General features: G+C 35.2%; 1 protein-coding gene across 3 annotated transcripts in view; it reads right to left on the bottom strand.

Annotated features, from left to right (window-relative positions):
* EXD2 (exonuclease 3'-5' domain containing 2) overlaps positions 1–23,856 on the bottom strand; it is a 78,767-nt gene that overhangs the window by 25,052 nt on the left and 29,859 nt on the right. For all 3 annotated transcript variants that reach the window (XM_032482257.1, XM_032482256.1, XM_032482258.1), the window contains exons 2-3: positions 16,739–17,148; positions 3,692–3,948 (exon numbers count right to left, since the gene is read on the bottom strand). In XM_032482257.1, the coding sequence (XP_032338148.1) occupies positions 3,692–3,948; positions 16,739–17,101 (620 nt within the window). In that variant the 5' untranslated portion in view covers positions 17,102–17,148. The remainder of the gene's footprint in view (positions 1–3,691; positions 3,949–16,738; positions 17,149–23,856) is intronic.

Raw genomic sequence — 23,856 nt, 5'->3', positions numbered from 1 at the left:
GTGACCAATAAACAGATGATAAATACTCAATCTCACTACATAAAATAAAACTAAAAGTATATGTAATTTTTAATCCATCAGATTACAAAGATTTTTAAAAATACCTCTGTCTATTATTGGCAGAGCATGAAGAATCAGTCTACCCTAAAATTCACAAGCTGAACATTTTTACAATCTTTTGAAAAACAGTCTGACAACAAATAGCTATCAAAATTTTGAAGATGAAAATTCTCTGATTCAATAATTCCACTTCTAGGAATTCATCCTAAGACAAAAGCACATAAAACAATCTTCATTACAGCACAATTTATACTAGCAAAGAATTGGAAACAACCTAAAAACCCTCAATAGAGAATTGGTTAAATATCCATGCAATTAAATCCCATACAGCTATTATAAATAAGGATGTGGATGTATACTGATGTGAAAAGATGTCCATGACATATTAATTAAGTAAAAAGAGATTATGAAAGAAAATACATGTTATGAACCCTTTACATTAAAATATATATACTACATAATAAATGTGGGTATGTGATTCTAGATATGTGAAAGAGAGGAAGCACAAAGAGATAACTGGAAAGATATTAATCAAATGTTAGTGATGTTATCTCTGGGTGTGGGGTTTTGGGTGATCAGACATCTTTATCATTTTTATATTTGTATTGGCCAGTGTTTGTGCATTACTTTTCAAATTTGAAAATATGATAAGGCTATTTTCACTGAAGGGGTACAGGTACAATAAAACCAAATAGTCTTCTGTTCTTCAAACACTCTCTGATTAAAGTAGCTGCAGGGTGGTGGGAAAAAATTTAAATTAACCAAGGATTGGAAAGTCCAAACAAGAGCTAAATGTAAAATTAAGAACACATCAGTCTCCAAAAAATGGGGCTGACTTTCTGGTTCCCAAGTGAGAGACTAGAAGGTTTAGAGCAGGGAGCTTCGAGGTGGAGGCTCACATCAGTGTTAGAACATGCAGGATTCCCTCAGGTACTGTGGAAAATGAAATCATTACAATGATGAAGAAAAGGAAATCTTTTCTTATAAATACAAGCAGTAACTTGTTGCATTTCATCACCCTCAAAAGGCAACACTAACTAAAAAATTTAAAAAAAAAAGTCAGACACACTTAGGTAAATAAAATACATAAGGTCATGTTTCAATGAATGGAAATTAAGAATTTGAGAGAGACAAACCACTTTCTTTTCATTTTTAAATCTTTTTATGTTTTCCTTCACATTAGTAATTATAAAAGGAACAAATGCCTATTATTAAAAATTCAAACAACAGAGAAGAGTAATGGGTAAAAAGTGAAAGCTTCTGCCCCCACTTCCACTCCTCAGGAATGACACTCATAAGTATGCTGTGGCCCCTCCAGACCTTTTCTACACACAAATAAACAGATGGTCAGACGGAGAAGCAGATACAGTTTTTTGGTATTTGTTTTGGTTTTTTTTCTACAAGTGGCTTTATCACTTAATGTATCAGAGACCTCCTTCCATGACAATAAGCACAAATGTACTTATTTCATTCGTTTTAACAAGTATGCAATTTATACGCATGGGTATTCCATAATTCTTGAAATCATTACCCTTATTGAAAGATAGCACTTAGCTTTTAGTTATTTAATTCCATTTAGGTCATTAGTCTTTTTTAAAATGTCATATTTAAGAAAGTTTCATATTTTTTGAGAATGAATTAAAAACAAGATGCCACCTTTGCCACTTTAAAGTTTCACTAGGAAAAATTCCAAAGTCATATACACCAATCTCAATAATAAATTATCTTCTGCTAACGTATAATAAAAAATATAAAGAATATGAAGGAAAAAGACAGCGTTACCAAGAAAATGTGTACATCTCTCCAAAGTCAAATGAAAGTAACAACTACTTACAGCAAACATCAGGAGCAACCTTATAGCTACAAGTGCTAAGTACAATTCTTGTACTATAATGTCAAATTTCTTCCATTATAATGTCAAAAAATTCAAATTTTACTACTAAAGTATTCATTAATAAAATAAGAATGTTTAGAATGTATGCACGTATACATATGACTGAAGTTATACTGTATTCCAGAAATTGACACAACATTGTAAACTGACTACACTTCAATAAAAAAAGAATGGAAAAAAAATTTCTAATAGGAATGTTTAAAATTTTAATAAAATTTCATTAAAAGTTAAAAAGCTTGATAAATACTTCATTCTTATTTCTAGAGAAGTTCATGGTAATACTCAACTTTGGCCAAATTTTAATTTTGACATTTGGCTATTCTGCACTTAACCAGATAATTAAACGCACTTCTAATTTCTATATACTCATAGGACTGTAACTGGATAGAAAGAAATCTGGAAGAAGGACAAACCAATCAGATGACGATGGTGCTGAAGGTGGCAGTGACGATGATGATTGACAGTAATGGTTGAAATTTACACAGCACTCTGTATATGTCAAACACCATGTCTAAGTTCTTTACATTTAATCCTCACACCAATCCTATGCGGGGGGAACATTATTATTTCTACTTTACAGAGAGGGAACTGAGGAACAGTGAGGCTCAGTAACTTGCCAAAGATCGCACAGCTGGTCAGAGGAAGCACAGGACTCCCACCCCACAGTCAGCTCCAGAGTCAATTCTTAGCCACTACACACAAGGCCTCTAACAGCCATGTTAGAGTAATAGCACTACCTCTGGGCAGGCAATGCCAAAAAGAGGAGGGCCTGATGAAAGATGGCTTTTTGTTATATTCCAAATAATTTCACAGAGTTGAAAAAAATTTTTACAGTAAATATTTTGATGTATTACTTTAAAAAATTGATATTTTATTTATAAATTTTATTTACATAAGGCAAACTACTAAGCCAAAATAAAACTTCATTTTATACTAAAAAATCATAAGCATAGATTTTAATCAGGCCTTCTCTTAATGTACCAAATCCTCCAGACTTTCAATATCAGTGTCATGGTAGGGAGAAACTGTTTCAGTCCACATTATTAAAATGAGAACCTGCACATACACATAGGAAGGTGACTGCAATTCCCTAAAAAAAAAAAAGGTCGAATTTCCATAAGAATAGAATTCCAAAGAAAAGGAAAATCTCTTCCTCCCCAGAAAAAAGTTAAGTCTACCATCATTTTTGGCCTGAAGCAGGGTTTGCAAACTCAAATGCTTATCAGGATGAGTTGAGGTTACAATGGGAGAGGTGGTGACTGGCAAACTGAACAGAGCATGCCATCTAAAGAAGATAGTGCTACCAGCCAACAGCTGTCATCTAGAACCACTAACCTAGTGTAGTCAGATCACACAATTTTCAAAAGAAGCCAGAGATACAGATTTTTACATTAAATCTTCTGGACTTAAAATAAAATTTCCCCAAAATATCATATGGGGAAAAGAACAAAAACAAAAACAAAATATCTGCAACTCTAATTTGCCCAGGGGGCCCATGAGTTTACAACCTGTATCTTACAGAGACACCTCATTAATGCTTCATCTAAAAAGACCAATTCTAGGTAACTAAAGTTTTCCCAGAAGTTGCAATATTTCTTTACAAATTCAGCACATATCTCAGAACTTCCATGCATCTAAAGAATTTTAGATGCTTCATTATTGATTCTCATAATCTACAAATCTTGCTAAATATTTGCCCCGCAGCTACAGGAATCCCAGCATTCATACAAATCATACCTCTGCCTCATGGCTAAGTATCGGAGGTCCAGGCATCCCTTAACCACGAGGCCATAATCCTGCAAAAGCTTGCTGGCATCTTCCGAACATCCTACTCCAACTTTTAAAACAGTGCCATCTGCCAAAATGTCCAATAACGTTTTTGGTACTGTTTTTCCTCCACAGATCAGCTTGGGCAAGCGAACCAAGACACAGAAACCACTTGGAGAGGCCATTTGAAGGAGTGACAGAGGACTGGCCTTGCCTTCCAAATTCACCTGCAACAGAGGAAAACAGAGCCACAGTTCACACCTCAGCACAGCGCCAAGTACAACATGAAACTGTGGCAAGAAAATCTAAAGAGGTACATTCTTGACTTCCGGAAGGGAACAGCTGGCCAGAGTTTGGCTAAAACCTAAGGATGAGTTAATGCTAACAAATGGGACGGACTCTGTCAAGCCGCAGCCTAAACAGAGGTTACTTACTGCGGGCCCAAAGACGAGCCTGAAATACGAGCAGTCCATAAATAGTGACCAGCTGACCCGGAGGAGCGCTGGGACACACATTGGCAGAGTCACAGGAAACACACTGGTTTAAACAGCTAAGGGAATAAAAAGCTAAGGAGCAAGAGTGCCAATTGATAACACTCTCTTTCCATTATCCATCAACACGCAGGCTAGTAACCTGACATTGCCTCAACATCCGATTTCTGAAAAGAGGTAGGAAATACAGTACTATTAATAAGTGGTACCTGCCAATATAATAAAGCCTGGTAGCTCAAAGTGCTTTCTCAGCATTTTATGATCACAAATGTTGTTCTTAAAGAAATGCATATTAAGCATAAGCTAAGGATCCTCATATTTTAAGAGATAAAAGTAACTTTATATATGAACTGATCTAGTTTCAATCTTTTTGAGATAATAAGTTGGAGAAAATGCTGAAAGTTAAGGAAGTTATTCCCAGAAAAATTTACATACAAAATTCACATTAATTAAAGGTTCTCTAAAGCTATCCACAGAACCCAGGTTAAGCATGCAATAAATTCCAATCCTTCCCATTTTTTCAGGAGAGGAAATTTAAGGTCTACAGGAGAAGCTGTTTGCCTAAACATGGAGATAATGGCAAAGTCAGAACTAGAACCTAAATTTCTCAATCTGTAGAACAGAGAAGAAACAGTCAAATCAAAATCACAAAGAATGCTATTAAAAGCAAAATTCACGAGGGACTTCACCCTGGACTTCTACTTCAGTGCTAAGTAAAACCATGGCTTAACACACAAAAGCTTCAGGATTTCCCTTGTCAGGCACTATCAACGGGGGCCATTTCCATATCCTCAAATGAAAACATGCCAGTTTGACTTCCAATGTGTCTATTTCTTGGGGCTCTGCCAAGGTCAAAAAGACCTACAGGAAAGTTGTTCCTGTTCTATAACAATTTATCTGGACATGGCCAAATCACCTTTTTAAAATTATTATTATTAAAGCTTAAGTCTCTCCCTTTGTAATACGAGGTGTCTTCATGAAAAAGCTGTCAATCTCTACTTCTAATATTTAGAACTCCTAATTTGACATGATACTGCTAAATCTTAAGGTCAAATCTTCGTACTTCTTTTCAGTCAAATTCCATTGTCTAAGATACACTAAAAAAATAACTACATAGATTAGTTGTCTCTTTAATACTGTTTCTGGATTTGCTTAAGATTCATTGTATTATAATTAAGGTCTTCCTATCAGAAATCCAAATGTTTATGATTCTAATAGGTATCTAATTTACACTGAATGTATAATTGGAAGAATAATGCTTCCAGCAGAATAGTTTGGCTTAAAAAATAAGATATCTAGTCTTTGTTTCTCATATTTCCCCCCTTGCTGTCATCTTTTTGCCTTGACAGCACTTACCACCCATGGGAAAAATGAAACCCTTGGCTTACCAATGTTATATTTATTAGGGAAAAAAAAGACATTTAAATTTCATTAGCATTATGTAATCCAGTAGTCACTTTTTTTTGGTTAGTCAACTCATAAAAAATGTTTGGAATTACACAATACATATGCACATGTATTTATAAATCATATAAATGTAGTACTACACTAATGTATTACAGACATTAAATATACACAAACATTTTAAATGAATTATTCCATCAATAATTATAGACAAAATTTCTAACACTTTTTTCTATATTTCAGTGATTCAGTTAGAAAGGATTGGTTTAGAGATCCTCCTTCTGAGGGCCAGTGGATAATCCATTTTAGTTTCAGGAGTCTATTAAGTACAGAGCAGATAAACTTTCTGGAAAAGTCCATGATTCTTTAAATGACCCCGTGATGGCAGCAGGGAGTAAAGAATAATCTGGGACTGTCTTCTGGGCTGGAACAACGTTCAGTAGCAAGCACCCCTAGTCTGTGGATTATGCATCAATTCAATTTAGACTATGGCTTTGAGACAGGAATTTGTTTGTCCTGTTCAAGCAACAGAATAAAGGCCCAATGAGGCAGGAATATATGTAATAAGAGGAGGATGGGAAGAAAATAGGAGACAGAATCAGAGATGTTGAGAGAGGCGAGAGCATGTGAATCCTTAAGAACACATAACTAAGACATTTTGGTTTTATACGAAGCAATGGAAGAGTTTTAAGCAGGGGTCCGACATGATCAGATTTGCATTTTTAAAAGATCACTTTGGTTACCATATGGAGAAGGGACTGTACATGTACAAGAGTCCAAGTAAGGAAGCTGGTCAGGAGGCTATTGCAAAGGTCTACGTGAGAGACACTTGAGGCCTGGACTAGGAAGGAAGTAGAGGAGATGTAGAGAAATAGATGGCTGCAAAATCTATTTTGTAATATTTCCTAAATGGATGGGAAGGATTAATAGTAAGGAAAAAGAAGGAGACTTGAGGCAAGCCTGAAGCCTGGGCCAGCAGAAGGATGCTCCTGGGAAAATGATCTTCACTTCATTCAATCTTTATTATACCAATTATCTGCACCTGTTAAGCACGGTGGTCTGAAGCCAGAGACTCCAGAAAAAATCAGGCAGGAGACATGAACCAGAAAGATATCTAACATTTCCATCTCCTTCCTTCCCAGGAGAAAGGCAGTAATAGCTTCTGAAACACAGCAGAATCCTCATTTTATCCATAGTGATTTATCCATAGCTGCACATCATCATGGGTAACTATCTGGAAACCCATACCTCTACCTGGTGGCATGCTGTGTTACTTCCTGCTTTCTACAGCCACTTATTTGAATTTCCACATATTTTGCCATTAAAAAAATTTAACATACTGTAAATGCCTATTTCTGTCTGACTTTCAATCATACCACTTCTGTTAGACAACCCTTAGCGGGGAGCTCTCTGATTTTGATCTTAAAGGTGGAGAAGACTAGGGATAATATAAGTTTGAGGAGAAAAATTAAGAGTTCTGTTAGGAACATGTTAAGTTTAAGATGACTATTAGATATTCAAGGGAGATGTCAAGTAGACAGATGGATATAAAAGGCTGTAGTTCTAATTTTGAGAGTCATCAGCCCATCAGTGATATTTAAAGCTATAAAATTAGATGAGATCACTTAGGAAAAGAATAAGATTAGAGGACATAAATTAGTGGTCCATGGACCCACCTGCGGATCCATGGACATGTTTAATTTTTTTTTTTTTTTGGGGTTTCCATATTTTTAAAAGCTTGTGTTAGATTTTTTAAATTAGTGGAGTTCACATTTTTAAAAATCTGTATGTCAAGTTACTTTTTAAAGAACTGGACAATATGGCAACACTTGGCTTGAACTGTGTAGCAGCTTCCTCATTTATAAAAGGCATGAAGTCTCTAATTCACCATAATGTCTTCTCAACACTGAAGCCAACTGTCATTTTCCATTTATCAGTGTATTTGCACACCACTGTTTTTCTAATACAAAGAAATATTTCTCAGGATCCGTGTTTCTATCAAAACCAGAAAAATGGAAGCTAGACCACAGAGGCCTTATGCTTAAGAAAAAAAGGGAGAAAGCATATTTCTTTATGAAATTGAATAACATTCCTATTCATTCAAAAGTGCGAACAATCACTCTAGTTCATTCATTTACATTTCCTGTCTGGACCCTGCTGGCATCTGAGTTGGCAATTCCTGGGGGAGATACAGAAGAGACTAAACTGGAGCCATCTCAACATTTAGATGTCAGGTAGAAGGGGGATCACAAAAGGAAAAAGAGGAAAGAACTGTAAGATAGGAGACAGGAGACTGTGACGGCATGAAAATGAAGAGAATGCTTCATGCAGGAATTATGCAGATACTTTTCAGAGCCAAAATAATATGAGTCTGAATAAGTGTCCACTGGATTAGAAAACAAGAAAGTCATCAATTTGATCAGTTTTAGTGAAGTAGTATGGTAGGATGTTAGATTAAAGTCAGTTGAAGAATAAATTGAGAACAGCAAATATACCCAAACAAGTAGAAGAAATAAAATAACAGAGAAAGAGCAGAAATCAATGTAATAGAACAAAAACATACAAGAAAGATCAACAAAGCCAGAAGCTGGTTCTTTGAAAAAGATTAATAACATTGATAAACCCATGGAAGGAGTAATGAGGGGAAAAAGAGAGAAGCACAAAGAAGCAATGTCAAAAATGAGAAAGGAGCCATCCCAACATATATCATCAGACAGGAAATAAATTGTCAGAGGATATTATAAATAAGTATATGCCTGTAACTTAAAAATTTCAAAGAAGACAGATTTAGACGAAAAATATAATTTACCAAAACAGACAAGAAGAAACAGAAAAATATCAATATCCCCAAACTATTAAAGAAATTGTATTCATAATTCAAAAACTTCCCTTAAAAAAAATTTCATACAGCTTCACCAGCAGATTTTCATCAAACATTTAAAGAAAAAAGAATGATGATCTTACACAAACTCTTCCAGAGAACACAAAAATAAGGAACAGCCCTAACTCATCGTGGAGGCCAGCATTACTTTTTTTTTTTTAATCAAAATCTGACAAGATCATTTCTAGAAAGGAAAATTATAAGCCAGTATCACTCACAGACTAGATTATTTTGTAAAATCCTCTAAAAACACTAGCAAAAGGAATTCAGCAATGTATAAGAATAAGATATCATGACCAAGTTGGATTTATTCCAGGAATTCAAAAAATGTATTTCACCACAAAAAAACAGAGTAAAGGAGAAAAACTACATACTCATCTCAAGAAATGCAGAAAAAGTATTTGATAAAATTCAACAACTATTCATGATTTTCAAAAAAAAACTCTTTAAAAAAATTGAAGGATAGTTGATTTACAATATTGTGTTAATTTCAGGTATACAGCTACAAGATATACATATTTTTTTCAAATTATTTTCCACTATAGGTTATTACAAGATATTGACTATAGTTCCTTGTGCTATACAGTAAATCCTTGTTGCTTACCTATTTTATGTATGGTAGTTTGTATCTGTTAATCCTTTACTCCTAATTTATCCCTCCTCTCTCCCTCTCCCCTCTGGTAACCAGAAGTTTGTTTTCTATGTCTGTGAGACTGTTTCTGTTTTATATATAGATTCATTTGTACTATTTTTTAGATTCCATATATAAATGATATCCTATAGTATTTCTTTCTCTGTCTCACTTACTTCACTTAATATAATAATCTCTAGGTCCATCAATATTGCTGCAAATGACCATATTTCATTCTTAAAAAAATATCTTAACAAACCAAGAACAGAATTGAACAATTTAATCTGCAAAGGGGTCTACAAACAAACCTACTGCAGATGTCATCCTCCATATGAAAATGTTGAATGTGGGAAAATTTTTGCAAATGAAACCAACAAAGGCTTGATCTCCAGAATATACAAGCAGCTCATATGACTTAATAAGAAAAAACCAAACAACCCAATCCAAAAATGGGCAAAAGACCTAAACAAGCAATTCTCCAAGGAAGAAATACAAATGATCAATAGGCACATGAAAAAATGCTCAATATCACTAATTATCAGAGAAATGCAAATCAAAACTACAATTAGGTATCACCTCACACCAGTCAGAATGGCCATCATTCAAAAGTCCACAAATGACAAATGCTGGAGAGGCTGTGGAGAAAAGGGAACCCTCCTACACTGCTGGTAGGAATGCAGTTTGGTGCAGCCACTGTGGAAAATGGCATGGAGATTCCTCAAAAGACTAGGAATAGACTTACCATATGACCCAGGAATCCCGCTCCTGGGCATATATCCAGAAGGAACCCTACTTCAGGATGACACCTGCACCCCAATGTTCATAGCAGCACTATTTACAATAGCCAAGACATGGAAACAGCCTAAATGTCCATCAACAGATGACTAGATAAAGAAGATGTGGTATATTTATACCATGGAATACTATTCAGTCATAAAAACCGACAACATAACACCATTTGCAGCAACATGGATGTTCCTGGAGAATTTTATTCTAAGCGAAGTAAGCCAGAAAAGAGAAAGAAAAATACCATAGGAGATCACTCGTAGTGGAATCTAAAAACACAAAACAAAACAAAACATAAATACAAAACAAAAACAGACTCATAGACATAGAATACAAACTTGTGGTTGCCAAGGGGGTGGGGGTGGGAAGGGACAGACTGGGATTTCAAAATGTACAATAGATAAACAAGAGTATACTGTATAGCACAGGGAAATATATACAAGATCTTATGGTAGTTAACAGTGAAAAAAATTGTGACAATGAATATGTGTATGTTCATGTATAACTGAAAAATTGTGCTCCACACTGGAATTTGACACAACATTGCAAAATGACTATAACTCAATAAAAAAATGTAAAAAAAATAATAATACGAAAATGTAGAAAGCTGTCGTCAAGGATGCCTACTATCACCACTTCTACTGAGCACTATACTGTGACCCTGGCCAGTACAATGAGGCAAGAAAAGAAACACAATGTATAAGGACCAGAAAGAAATAAAATAATAAATTCACTGACATAATAGTTTACACAGAAATTCAAAAGGAATTAGCAGTAATTCTACAAGTAATTAGAATTAATAAGCGAGTTTATTATGTTCTTTAATACAAGAGAAATATATCTTTAAACTGCATTTCTATATGCCAGAAACACAAATTTTTAAAGGTTTCATTTATAATACAATTTTTTAAATTACATAAAACTATAAATACATATAAAGAGAAATTAAAGATCTAATTAAATATTCTTAGAAAACTCAGTATTAAAAAGAAGTCAATTCCCCACCAATTGATCCATTGATTCAATGCAATCTCAATCACACTATCAAGAATTTTTTTTTTGTAGAACCCAAAAAACTGATCCAAAATGTATAAGGAAATGCAAAGGACCAAGACTATCCAAGACATTCTGGGAAAAGAACAAGATAGAAAGCCTTGGTGTTGCAGGTATCAAAAGTTATTATAAAGCAACTGTAACTAAGATAGTTTGTGATCACTGGTGGAAGAACAGAAAAATAGATTATTAGAGAGTCTAGATTTACTTATATATAGATATTTGTTTTATAGTAAATTGGCATTGCAGAACAGTGAGGAGAGGTTTATCTTTTCAATCAATGGTGCTAGGACAGTTGGATATGCATATGGGGGGAAATAAAACTCATTTCCATCTCACATCATACACACATACACACACAAACACACACACACACACAAAATCAATTCCAGGTGGATTGTAAATCTAAATATGCAAGGTTAAAGCCACAAAACTCCAAGAAAATAACACAGGAGAGTATCTTCATGACTAGGGGCAGGGTAAGACTTGTTAAACAGCACTATATAGATCTGATCATCAAGAGATAACATTAAAAGAATGTAAAGGCAATCCACAGAATGGGGGAAGACATTTACAATGCATTTAACTTACAAAGGGTTCATATCTAGAATATATAAAGAACTCCAATAAATCAGTAAAAAATAGACAACTCAATAGAAAAAGAGATAGGAGACTTAAACAGGTACTCCATAAAACAAGATATCTAAATGATCAATTAAATACTAAAAGATGCTCAATCTCATTACTAATCAGGGACATGCAAATTAAAACTGCAATGAAATATTATTATACATCCATTAGAATGGCTAAAATTTTAAAATCTGACAGTACCAAACGCTGACGGGGTTATAAGACAAAGGCAATTTTCATAGTCTTGGTGAGAGATTAAATTAGTAGAACCACTTCTGAAAACAGCTGAAACAATGGGTACATTCATATACTACTGATGAGAGAATAAACTAGTTAAAACCACCTTGGAAAACAATTTGGCATATCTATAAAAGTTAAAGATATAGATACAAATTCTATGATCCAGGACACCACTCACAGATACATATACCTAATAATAATAAATGCATTTGTTCATTGCAGCATTCTTTGTAAGAGTCCCAACCTGTAAACAACCCAAATGTCCAACAATATTAAAATGGATGAATAAATCTTGATGTATTTACACAACAGGCTACTACATGGCAGTGAATCACAGTCACAACATGGGTAAATCTCACAAACATAATACTGAACAAAAGAAGCCAGACACAAAATACATACTCGATAGCTTCATTTACATTAAATTTTAAAAAACAGACAAAAGTCAATTACAGTGCCTAGAGATGCATGCTTGAGTAGCAAAAGTATAAAGAAAAACAAGAAAGTAAATACCATAAAATCAAGATAATGGTAACTCTTAGAGGGGAGGAAGGAGACAATGATTACTAGGGGTCACAAGGAGAGCTTCTGGGGTTCTAGCAAATTCTGTTTCTTGACCTAGTTCCTAGTTAAATAGATATTTTCTTTAGGAAATCATTTAGCTGTTTATTTTCATTTCAGGCACTTTTCCTCACGTGTTTTATTTCACAAGAAAGATAAAAAAAAAAAAAGACTCAAGGGGCAAGTTAAATAGCAGATTAGACAGAACTAAAGAAAGAAAAAGGGAAGTATAAAAGAGACCTGAAGAAATTGTGCAGAATGAATCCAGGGAGACAAAGATGTTAGGCATTAAAGAGAGTACAAACCATGTAAGGGAGCATAAAAAGTTCAGAGCACAGCTGATCAAGTTCCAGCAAGAAAGAAGGAGGTGAAAAAGGTGGAGGAAGAGGAAGGGGAGGAGGAGAAGGAGGAGGAGAAACAGGGTAAAGGCAATCTTTGAAGAGAATTAAAAATTGATTTAAGATATCTATCCTTACATCCAGGTATCTCTCTGAATCCCAAGCAGGAATACAGAGAGAAGACAACACCTAGTCTTATCATAGTGAAACTTCAGAACCACCAACTCAAAGAGAAGATCTTAAAAGGAGCTACAAAAAATTAGATTACCTATAAAGAACCAACATTTAGACTGACAGTTATTTTCAATGCAACAATGGAAGCCAGAAGAAAATGGGATGCAATCTTGAAAATGATGATAAATTGCTAAACTGGAATTGTATCTCCAGTAAAAATATCTTCCAAGATCAAAGGCAAAATAAAGACGCTTTCAAAACAAGAATAATTAAGTTTACTATCTATGAGTCCTCAAGAAATGAACTTTTAAAGTTCAAAAACAGACACATAGATCAATGGAATAGGATAGGACATCCGGAAATAAACCCACCCACTTATGGTCAATTAATCTATGACAGAGGAGGCAAAAATATACAATGGAAAAAAGACAGTCGCTTTAATAAGTGGTGCTGGGAAAACTGGACAGCTACCTGAAAACGAATGAAATAAGAACATTCTCTAACACTATATACAGAAATAAACTCAAAATGGATTAAAGATCTAAATATAAGACTGGGTACTATAAAACTCGTAGAGGAAAACACAGACAGAATACTCTTTGACATAAATTGCAGCAATATGTTTTTTGAACCAGCTCCTAGAGTAATGGAAATAAAAGCATAAACAAATGGAATCTAATTAAATTTAAAAGCTTCTGCACAGCTAAGGATACCATCAACAAAACGAAAAGACAGCCTACAGAACAGGAGAAAATATTTGCAAATGATGCAACCAACAAGAGACTAAATTCCAAAATATACAAAAAGCTCATATAGCTTAATATAAAAAAAAACTACAAGCAACCCAATCAAAAATGGGCAGAAGACCTAAATAGACATCTCTCCAAAGAAGACATTCAGATGGCCAGCAGGCACATGAAAAGATGCTCAACATCGTTAATTATTAGAGAAGTGCAAATTAAAACTACAATGAGGTGTCACCTCACAACAGTCAGAATGGCTATCATTAAAAAGCCTACAAATAATAAATGCTGGAGATGGTGTGGAGAAAAAGGAACCCTCTTAAACAATTGGTGGGAATGTAAACTGGTACAGTCACTATGGAGGATAGTATGGAGGTTCCTTAAAAAACTAAAAATTGACTTAAATGATCCAGCAATCCCACTCCTGGGCATATACCCAGAGAAAACTATAATTTGAAAAGATACATGCACCCCAATGTTCATAGCGGCAAAATTTACAATAGCCAAGACATGAAAACAATCTAAGTGTCGACTGACAGATGAATGGATAAAGAAAATGTGGTACATACATTCAATGGAATACTACTCAGCCATAAAAAGAATACAATAACATTTGCAGCAACATGGATGGACCTGGAGATCGTCATTCTAAGCCAGATAAGAGAAAGAAAAATACCATATGATATTGCTTATATGTGGAATCCAAAAAAAAAAAAAAAAAAAAAGACACAAATGAACTTAATTTACAAAACAAAAACAGACTCACAGACACAGAGAACAAATTTATGGTTACCAGGGGGTACAGGGGATAAACTGGGAGTTTGAGATTTGCAGATACTAACTACTACATGTGAAATAGATGAACAACAACTTTATACTGTATAGCACAAGGAACTATATTCAATATCTTGTAGTAACCTATAACAAAAAAGAATATGAAAATGAATATATGTATGTATATGTATAACTTAAACATGCTGTACACCAGAAATTGATACAACATTGTAAACCGACTATACTTCAATAAAAAAGAATGCAAATTTAAAAAAATTTTTTAAATCTTCCAAGATCAAAAGCAAAATAAAGACACTTCCAAAACAATACTGATTAAGTTTAGTACTGAGTCCACAAGAAGAGAACTTCTCAAGGATCATCTTAAAGAGAATGATGCCAAGTAGGGAGGGATATAGCTCAGTGGTACAGTACGTGCTTATTAGCATGCACAATGTCCTGGGTTCAATCCCCAGTATCTCCACTAAACAAACAAACAAACAAACAAATAAACACAAGAAGCCTTTAAAAAAGAGAAGGAATGATGCCAGAAAGTTCTGAGATATAAGGAAAGGTAAGCAAAGAAAAAGGTAAACACTTGGGTAAATCTAAACAAATACTGACTATATAAAAGAAGAACAAAAACAGTAACTAAACAAGTACTTACACAAAAGTGAATGAAAGAGAAAGGGAAACAAATGGAAAAATGAAGAGAACAAGGATGGATGGAACAGTTTTTCTGTGGCAGCAATCAGAGAAATACAATCACACCTGAAGGGAGATGTGGCATCAGTGTAAGTTCAGAACACTCAAAAGCCAAAACAAAGTGAGTTTTGGATTATTTGCCACTTTAACTTTTCCGTGCCTCTGCTACAGTAATCAAATATATTATTAAATCAATTGCTGTCACTATTCACTTCAGACCACTCTGTTTTTGCTGTAGTTATACTTAGTTTAGTTGGAATAATCAAGGTATTTGGCAAATGTGAATTTTCATAATCTACCAAAGCTCACTGTTTACTGTGTTTTCTTCTACTGCTGTTGGTGTAAATATTTCTAGAATGATATAGAAACATGTTAATATATCGAAAATGATATAATTCATATACACAACAGATTAAAAATTCCCTATCCTTTCCTGATGGCCCAAGGTCACTGGTATAAACCACTACTCTTGCTGATACAAAGAAACACCCTCAGTAGCTATAGAAGGCCTTGTGTGACTACTAAACTTTTCCCACACTGTCACATGTTCTCTTCTTGGTCATCATTGTATTGGCATCTGATAATCCCTCCTACCAACCTGTGATCTGATTTTGTGGCAGCTATTCTGCTCAGGGCCTCTTTCCATGACACTACCTGGCTCTTGACTGAACTCCAGATACCCAGATGATATATATCAGAGAATCCTGGCAAGGTATTATTCTGTTTAATAAGAGATGATAACTATGATTTATTTATATTTTTGTAGTAACTTCTGTTTCAAGGAGATTAAAGTTCACTCTGTGAATCAGAATGATAGAAGAATAGGTGTACCATATCCTCATCACAACTATGTGACAACACTCCCAAAGGAACAGCTATTAGAAAAATTAATCAGATGTTTAAGACCAACTCAAAAGCTAGTTGCTAACTTCATAGACTTGGGCAAGTAACTTAAACTTTTTTATGGTTTCCTAGCTGTAAAGTGAAGATAATAGTATCTTCCTACAGAGAATTATTGTCAAAATTAAATGAGATAATGCAAAAAAAAAAAAAAAAACAAACCCACAAAACCGAGCATAGTACCTGGCATGGAGTAAATAATGTCTTACATTTTAACTATTATCTTTTAAAATTCTAATTCATGTAATAATTCCCCTTAAATAGACTTCCTTAACTATCTTCTCCTTATGAAAACACTACTGAAAATATTAACAGTAGCTAATATTTAATGAGAACTCACTATATGTTAAAATTGTGCTGAAGCCTATATAGGGATCATCTATTTGAATCCTTAAAAAAGCCCTGGGTGGTGGATTCTATTACATCCCTATTACAGATAAGTATGCTGAGGCTCAAAGAGGTTAAGTAGCTTGTCCAAGACAAGTTCACAGAATGATAAGTGGTGAAAAGGAACTCATACATGTCTGACTCCAGAATCCATGACGATAAGCACTCCCCTATCCCGAGAAGAGAAGCCGTTTCTCCTTCTGCTCACATTTATTTACAAGTAAGTTGAGAACAAGCTAATTTTCCTTTATTCTTATTCTCTATTTGACTAGCTGGAAGAACGGAAAAGACTGATTTGTTTTATTTTTGCTTTTTAACTTACCCACTCACAGTCGATTCCAAGGACTGGGAAATCCTCTAACTCATTCCTAAGCAAGGGCTCGATTTGATCCCACTCTGCCTCCTGAGACACAGTCACCACCTTTGCTTGGAGGATCCTCTCCTCCCAGGAGGCTCTGGGGGCACTGGAGCGCGACTGCTCCTCTTCTGGGGCGGGCAGCTCTCTCCTGCCTGGCACTTTCTGCGGCGGAGACGGCGGCGGCGGCGGCGGCGGCGGCGGCGGCTGCTCCCGGGTCCCACGGTTCGTTTTACTCCTCCGGCGCTGGATGCCTTTCCACAGGACAAACCCCCCGACAGCCACCCCAAGAAGGGTGGTCACTGTCAAAGCCACTAAATGTTTAGACATCTTCAACTTTTCTGCTATTTAGGAAAGCATATCACTAATCCCACAATCTGCAAAACAAATGGTAACAATACATTTACATACAGAATTTAAAGCTATGTGAAAACAAGTTTTCCCCGAAAAAGTTCTAATTACAATCCATGTGCCCACAAATTTAAAAAATTGTTACAAATTTCCACTTGACACAATGATATTTAAAATTTTTTTCCCTTTTGTACATCCTGTACTCCATCTCCATTCTCACCCGAGAAACATCCCCTTCCCGCCCTCTACTAGTTGTCCGGGGCTCTCTTAATCCTATAAAATCATATCAATCAAAACAGAATAAACTAGACTCTCACTTCCACTTGCTGATGTACTGTGAGTAAATTTTAGTTAACATACATGCCTCAGGCTGTTGGCACTTTAAACCCTCAATCTCCAACAGTCAAATGGAAACTTCTGCTCTTAAGTTAAAAAAAAAAATTCTTATCATCAGCAAGTTGGTGGGAAGTTTTTTTTCTTTTCTTTTTTTTTTCTTTTTTTCACTTTTCTAGAAGGTATGGGTGGTAGGGGATGGAACAAACAGGCTTGAGTAAACATGGATTTTTCTGTTCCTCCAGAAGTCTCAGTAGTTCTTCATAGAAACAGAGTCAGTTATTGAGGGTATGCTAGAGCAGTACAAAAGGAAAGACGGCGTTAGAAAAGAAAAAGAAAAGAACAGGACTTAGAGAGAGACCCAAGATGTTTAGAAAGAGGTTCCAAATTGAAATGTCCACAGGGTCAAAACAGGATAACATAAGTAAGTGAAGCAAGCCAAGTGCAAGAGAAAACTGACACAGACATCCTATTAAATACGTAGGAACTGTCTTCCTCTATCACAAAATACCCTCTTTCCCATTTTTCTTCTGTGAAATAAAATTCATATTTTATGGCAAGTCAAGAAAAGATTAAACAAAAAAATTTCTCTGCCCTTTGGCCTCTCTCCCCCACTGTGCATTGCATGTCTCCATTATGCATCAACTAAACCTTCCCCATCAGCAGAAATACATGCTCAACCCTAAAGAGCAATGTTCTAGCATCAACAAGACAACTCTTTAAAGATAACATTCCTTCTTGATCTCATAAGGAAACACATGGTGCTTACATCTGGATTATGTAAACTGTCAATAATACATCATTTGCTGTACAGCCCTTGACTTCCAAACAGTGGAACAGTTCTCAGAGCTTCCTGACATGCTCTTCCCAGGTTGTAATCCTCAAAATTTAGCTCTTATAAAATTTTCCATTTCTTTCTTAGATCGATTGATTACTTTTTTTCACTGATACTTACAATGTGGTTTTTTCCCCATCTATCTCCTGTTTTTGACAGAAAAATACGTATATACTACTATTTCTGTACTATTTTAAAAACAACAGTAAAAATGTAACAGTAAATTGAAAATGAATGGAAATAGTACTGGCCTTGGCCTCAATAATGGAGAGAAAACATGAGACAGCAACCATTCAACACAAGCTGTTGATCCTGTTTGGGAAGAAGGCCCAGTGTGGTCAGATTATCTTGATTATTCAAGAGAAGTCAAATATCTGAATTTTTGTAAAACATCACCATTTTTATGTGCCAGCAACAAATTCACAGTTTTTGAAACACTGTGCCAGCCAAATAAAAATATTTTGGGCTCTGCACTACCCAGATCGTAAAGATGATCAAAGAGCTTGGGAGAAGAATGGATGCACAGGGCAAGAAGTTAGAAGTTTTTAATAAAGAGTTAGAAAATATAAAGAATAACCAAACAGAGATGAAAAATGCAATAACTAAAATGAAAAATACACTAGAAGGAATCAGTAATAAACTAAATGACACAGAGGAATGAATCAGTGACCTGGAGACAGAATAGTGGAAATCACTGCCACTGAATAGAAAAAAAAAAAAGAATAAAAAGAAATGAGGACAATTTAAGAGACCTTTGGGACAACATCAAGTGCACTAATATTCACACTATAGGAGTCCCAGAAGAAGGGAAAGAGAAAGGGCCTAAGAAAATATTTGAAGACATAATAGCTGAAAACTTCCCTAGCCTGGGAAAGGAAAGAGTCACACAAGCCCAGGAAGTGCAGAGAGTCCCATACAGGATTAACCTCAAGAGGAACACACCAAGACACATTATAATTAAAACACATTGTAATTAAAACAAAGAGAGGATATTAAAAGCAGCAAGAGAAAAGCAACAAATAACACATAATGGAACTCCCATAAGGCTATCAGCTTATCTTTCAGCAGAAATTCTACAGGCCAGAAAGAAGTGATATTATATATTCAAAGTGATGAAAGAGGAAAAACTACAACCAAGAATACTCTACCCATCAAGGGTCTCCTTCAGATTTGACGGAGAAATCAAAAGCTTTACAGACAACCAAAAGCTAAAAGAATTCAGCTCTGTCAAACCAGCTTTACAACAAATGTTAAACTTCTCTAGGTAGAAAAAGAAAAGGCCACACTGGAAACAAGAACATTTTGAAATGAAAAAGCTCACTGGTAAAGGCAAACATACAATGAAGGTAGAATATCAGCCACATGCAAAGCTAGTAGGGAGGTTAAAGGACAACAGTAGCAAAATCATCTATCTCTACAATAAGCAGTTAAGGGATACACAGAACAATTAGATGTAAAATACGATATCAAAAGCAGTAATCATGACGGGAGAAGAGTACAAATGCAGTGTTTTTAAAATGCATTTGAAATTAAGAGATCAGCAACTTAAAACAATCATGTATGTATGCAGACTGCTATACCCAAACCTCATGGTAACTGCAAATCAAATATCTATAATAGACACATACATACACACACACACACACTCACACACACACACACAAAGGAATATAAACACACACTAAATATAGCCATCAAATCACAGAGAAGAGAGCAAAAGAAAAAGGGCTGGGGGGAAGGCCTACAAAAACAAATCCAAAACAATTAATAAAATGGCAATAAGAACATACATATTGATAATTACCTTACATATAAATGGACTAAATGCTTCAACCAAAAGACACAGACTGGCTGAATGGATACAAAAAAGAAACAAGACCAGTTTATTTGCTCACTTCAGATCTAGAGACACAAACATTGAAACTGAGAGGATGGGAAAAGGTATTCTGTGCAAGTGGAAATCAAAGGAAAGTTGGAGTAGCAATACTTATATGAAGCAAAACAGACTTTAAAATAAAAACTGTACAAGAGACAATAAAGGACACTACATAATGCTCAAGGGATCAATCCAAGAAGATGTAACAATTGTAAATGTATGTGCACCCAACTTAGGAGCACCTCAATGTATACGGCAACTGTTAACATAAAGGGAAAAATTGACTATAACAAAATAATAGTAGAGGACTTTAATACCCCATTTACATCAATGGACAGATTATTCAGATATAAAATCAGTAAGGAAACACTTGTCTTCAAGGACACATTAGACCAGATGGACTTAATTTATTATATAGAAAGCATTCCATCTGAAAGCAGCAGAATATACATTCTTTTCAAGTGCACATGGAACATTCTCCAGGATAAATCACATGCTAGGCCACAGAACCAGCCCCAGTAAATTTAAGAAAATTAAAGTCATAACAAGTACCTTTTCTAACCAAAACATTATGAAACCAGTAATCAATTACATGGAAAAAAAATACAAGTTAAATAAGTCAGACAAAAAAGGACAAATACTGTATGATATCATTTACATGGTGGAATCTAAAAAAATACAACAACAACAACAACAACAAATACAACAAACTAGTGAGTATAACAAAAAAGAAGCAGACTCACAGATCTAGAAAATAAGTGAGTGCTTACCAGTGGGAAAGGGAAGGGGGAAGGGCAAAATGGGTGAGGGAGAAAGGGGGTTATCATGAGATTATATGAAATCATGTGCACGAAACTTCTGAAAATTGTAAAACACTATCAAATGTAAAGAGTCATTCATTCAATAATAATTTTTAAAAGAGTATGAGCAGGATCCCTCATGAGAGGACAGACCCTCAAACCTGCACTCTGGACTGATACAGGGCCCGAGTTCACATTACCCTCACAAAAGGAAACCCTCAGCCAAGAAACTCAATTTAAAATGCTTAGAATTGGTGAGTTCTGTTGGAATCAGACGAAGTTGATCATAAAACTGTTTCACCACACAGTGGTATATTTCTACCAAGCAGGAAACATGCAGGACTCCCACTGAAGATCAGTCCCTAGAAGAATGCTCATAAACAAATCAAAACAAAACCAAAGCCCCTAAAGCCAATAAAAATAGTTCACAGAGCCAGCAAACAAAAATATCCATGCCTAAGATCTGAAAGGGACTTTAACACTCAGGGAAATTAAGGAAAATAAAATTTAAAACAGAAACAGGAACAGGAGACAACAAAAAGTAGAATTTCTAGACGTGAAAAATATTTGTTAAAAATTTTTAAAAACTTAATACTCAATAGACAGGTTAAACAGTAGATCAGATATATACAGAGAGAGACCGTTACTGACTTGAGGATAAATCTGAGGATGTCACCCAGAACGCAGCACAGAGATAAAGGGGTAGAAAATATGAGTAGAGACATGGAGGATGGATTGAGAAACTCAATTTCCAGATAATGAACATTTGGAAAATGAAGGAGGTCTGATTTGGTACAGCCCTCTGAGTCCCAAACTGGATAAATTAAATCTATCCACAAAAAGACTTGAAAAAGAATATTCATAACAGCTTTATTCATAACTGCCCCAAATTGGAAACAGCCCAAGTGGTACATCCACACAATGGAATGCTAATCAGCAATAAAAAAAGATGAATCACTGACACATACAACATGGATGAATCTCAAATTACCTTATACCAAGTGAAAGAAGCCAGACACAAAAGAGATATTGTATAGCTCTATTTCTATAAAGTTCTAGAACAGCTAAAACTAATCTATGGTAGAAAAAAAATCTGAACAATAGTTGCCTCTGGGAGAGGTGAGTACAGGGAAGAGACATTTAAGCTGAGCTCTGAATGACAAAAAGGAGCCAGTCATGCCAAATTCTAAGGAAGAGCATTTCAGGCATGAGGGAAATTTCTGGAATTGTGGTAAAGTTCAATTCTTGATGGAGGTTTGGGTTACACAGGTGTATGCAAATGTCAAGATTCAAGGATATTTCTGATTTTTCTCCTGTTGGCCACATTGATGAAGGAAATGACTGCTGGTTCATTCATTGTCTATCTTTCCCACTAGAATTTAAACCCCATGAAAAGAAGGAACTTTACTAGCTCCTTCATCACTTAACTGGCTTCTTCATTTATATATAAATATTCTCAACAATAAGCACAGAGTTGATAAAAATAAGTATTTATTTAATGGATAAAACTCAATTCAAGGTATTATATGTTAACATTTTATGATAAATGTTTCTAATTCAGTCATCAAATTACAAAAATCTATTTATTCATACGAAACAAAATTTTTTTTTCCCTTATTGAGCCTTGGTGCTATAAAGAAGCAGTATGGTTTAATACTGACCCAGGCATGAGAAAAATCAAATCTGCTATAGACTGAATGTCTGGGCTCATGCAGGCACCTCTTGGCTGTGTGGCCCACTGTTGCCTATAGCAGCGTACCTATTCAACTTTTCTAAACTCTTAAAAAAAAAAATAGACTGAATGTCTGCTTCCCTCTAAAATCATGCGGAAACCCTAACCTCTAATGTGATGGTATTAGGAAGTGGGACCTTTGGGAGGTAATTAGGTTCACATGAGGTCAAGAGGGTGGCGCTCTCATGAATGAGATTAGTGCTCTTAAAAAGTCACGAGAGAGCTTGCTTCTCTCTGATCTCTGCCACATGAGGATACAATAAGAAATTGCTGGCAGTCTGCAGCCTGGAATAGAGTTCTCATCAGGACCCAGCCATGCTAGCAATCTGATCTCAGACTTCCCAGCCTCCAGAACCAGGAGAAATTAATTTCTGCTGCCCATAAGCCACTCAGTCTGTGGCTCTATTACAGCAGCCTGAATAGACTAGCACACCTCACTAAGGACTTGCTCTGGGATCCAAAGTTTTCAGTGCCTCATCATCTCCAGTGACTGAAAGGATCTGCCATTCTTTTTTAAAAATCATATAAAATAATTGAACACCAAACTGGTAACAGTGTTACTGAAGGGTAGTAGGTTTTTTTTTTAATTGAAGTACAGTCAATCACAGTGTATCAATTTCTGGTGTACAGCACAATGTCCCAGTCTTTCACATATATACATATATTCCTTTTCATATTTTTTTATTAAAGGTTTATTACAAGATATTGAGCATAGTTCCCTGTGCTTTACAAAAGAAACTTTTTTAAAAAATCTATTTTATATACAGTGGCTAACATTTGCAAATATCAAGCTCCCAAATTTATCCCCTCCCACCCTCTTTCCCCAGTAACCATAAGATTGCTACTAAGTCTGAGTCTGTTTCTGAAGGGTAGTAGGGTTATAAATAGTTTTGATTTTTCAAATTCTATCTGAGTATGTATATATTCATAATTAGAAATTATAAGTTTTAGTGGTGCTTTTTAGAGATAGGTAATATCCCACTTAACACAAGACATATGATCACATTCCTGAAATAAATCGCATTTTAATGAATTGAACAAATATGTTGAAACGTTCAGAGTGGCATAAGGTAGAGGATAACAATATGAGCCTTAGAGTCAAATATCCTCGGTTCAAATCCAGCCTCTGCCACTTGCTAGCCATATACATTTGGGCAA

This window comes from Camelus ferus, chromosome 6 (assembly GCF_009834535.1).
Source record: "Camelus ferus isolate YT-003-E chromosome 6, BCGSAC_Cfer_1.0, whole genome shotgun sequence".
In the NCBI taxonomy this organism is placed as follows: domain Eukaryota; kingdom Metazoa; phylum Chordata; class Mammalia; order Artiodactyla; family Camelidae; genus Camelus; species Camelus ferus.
The sequence above is the reverse complement of the archived record's forward strand: the minus strand, read 5'-3'. Positions and strand labels throughout refer to the sequence as shown.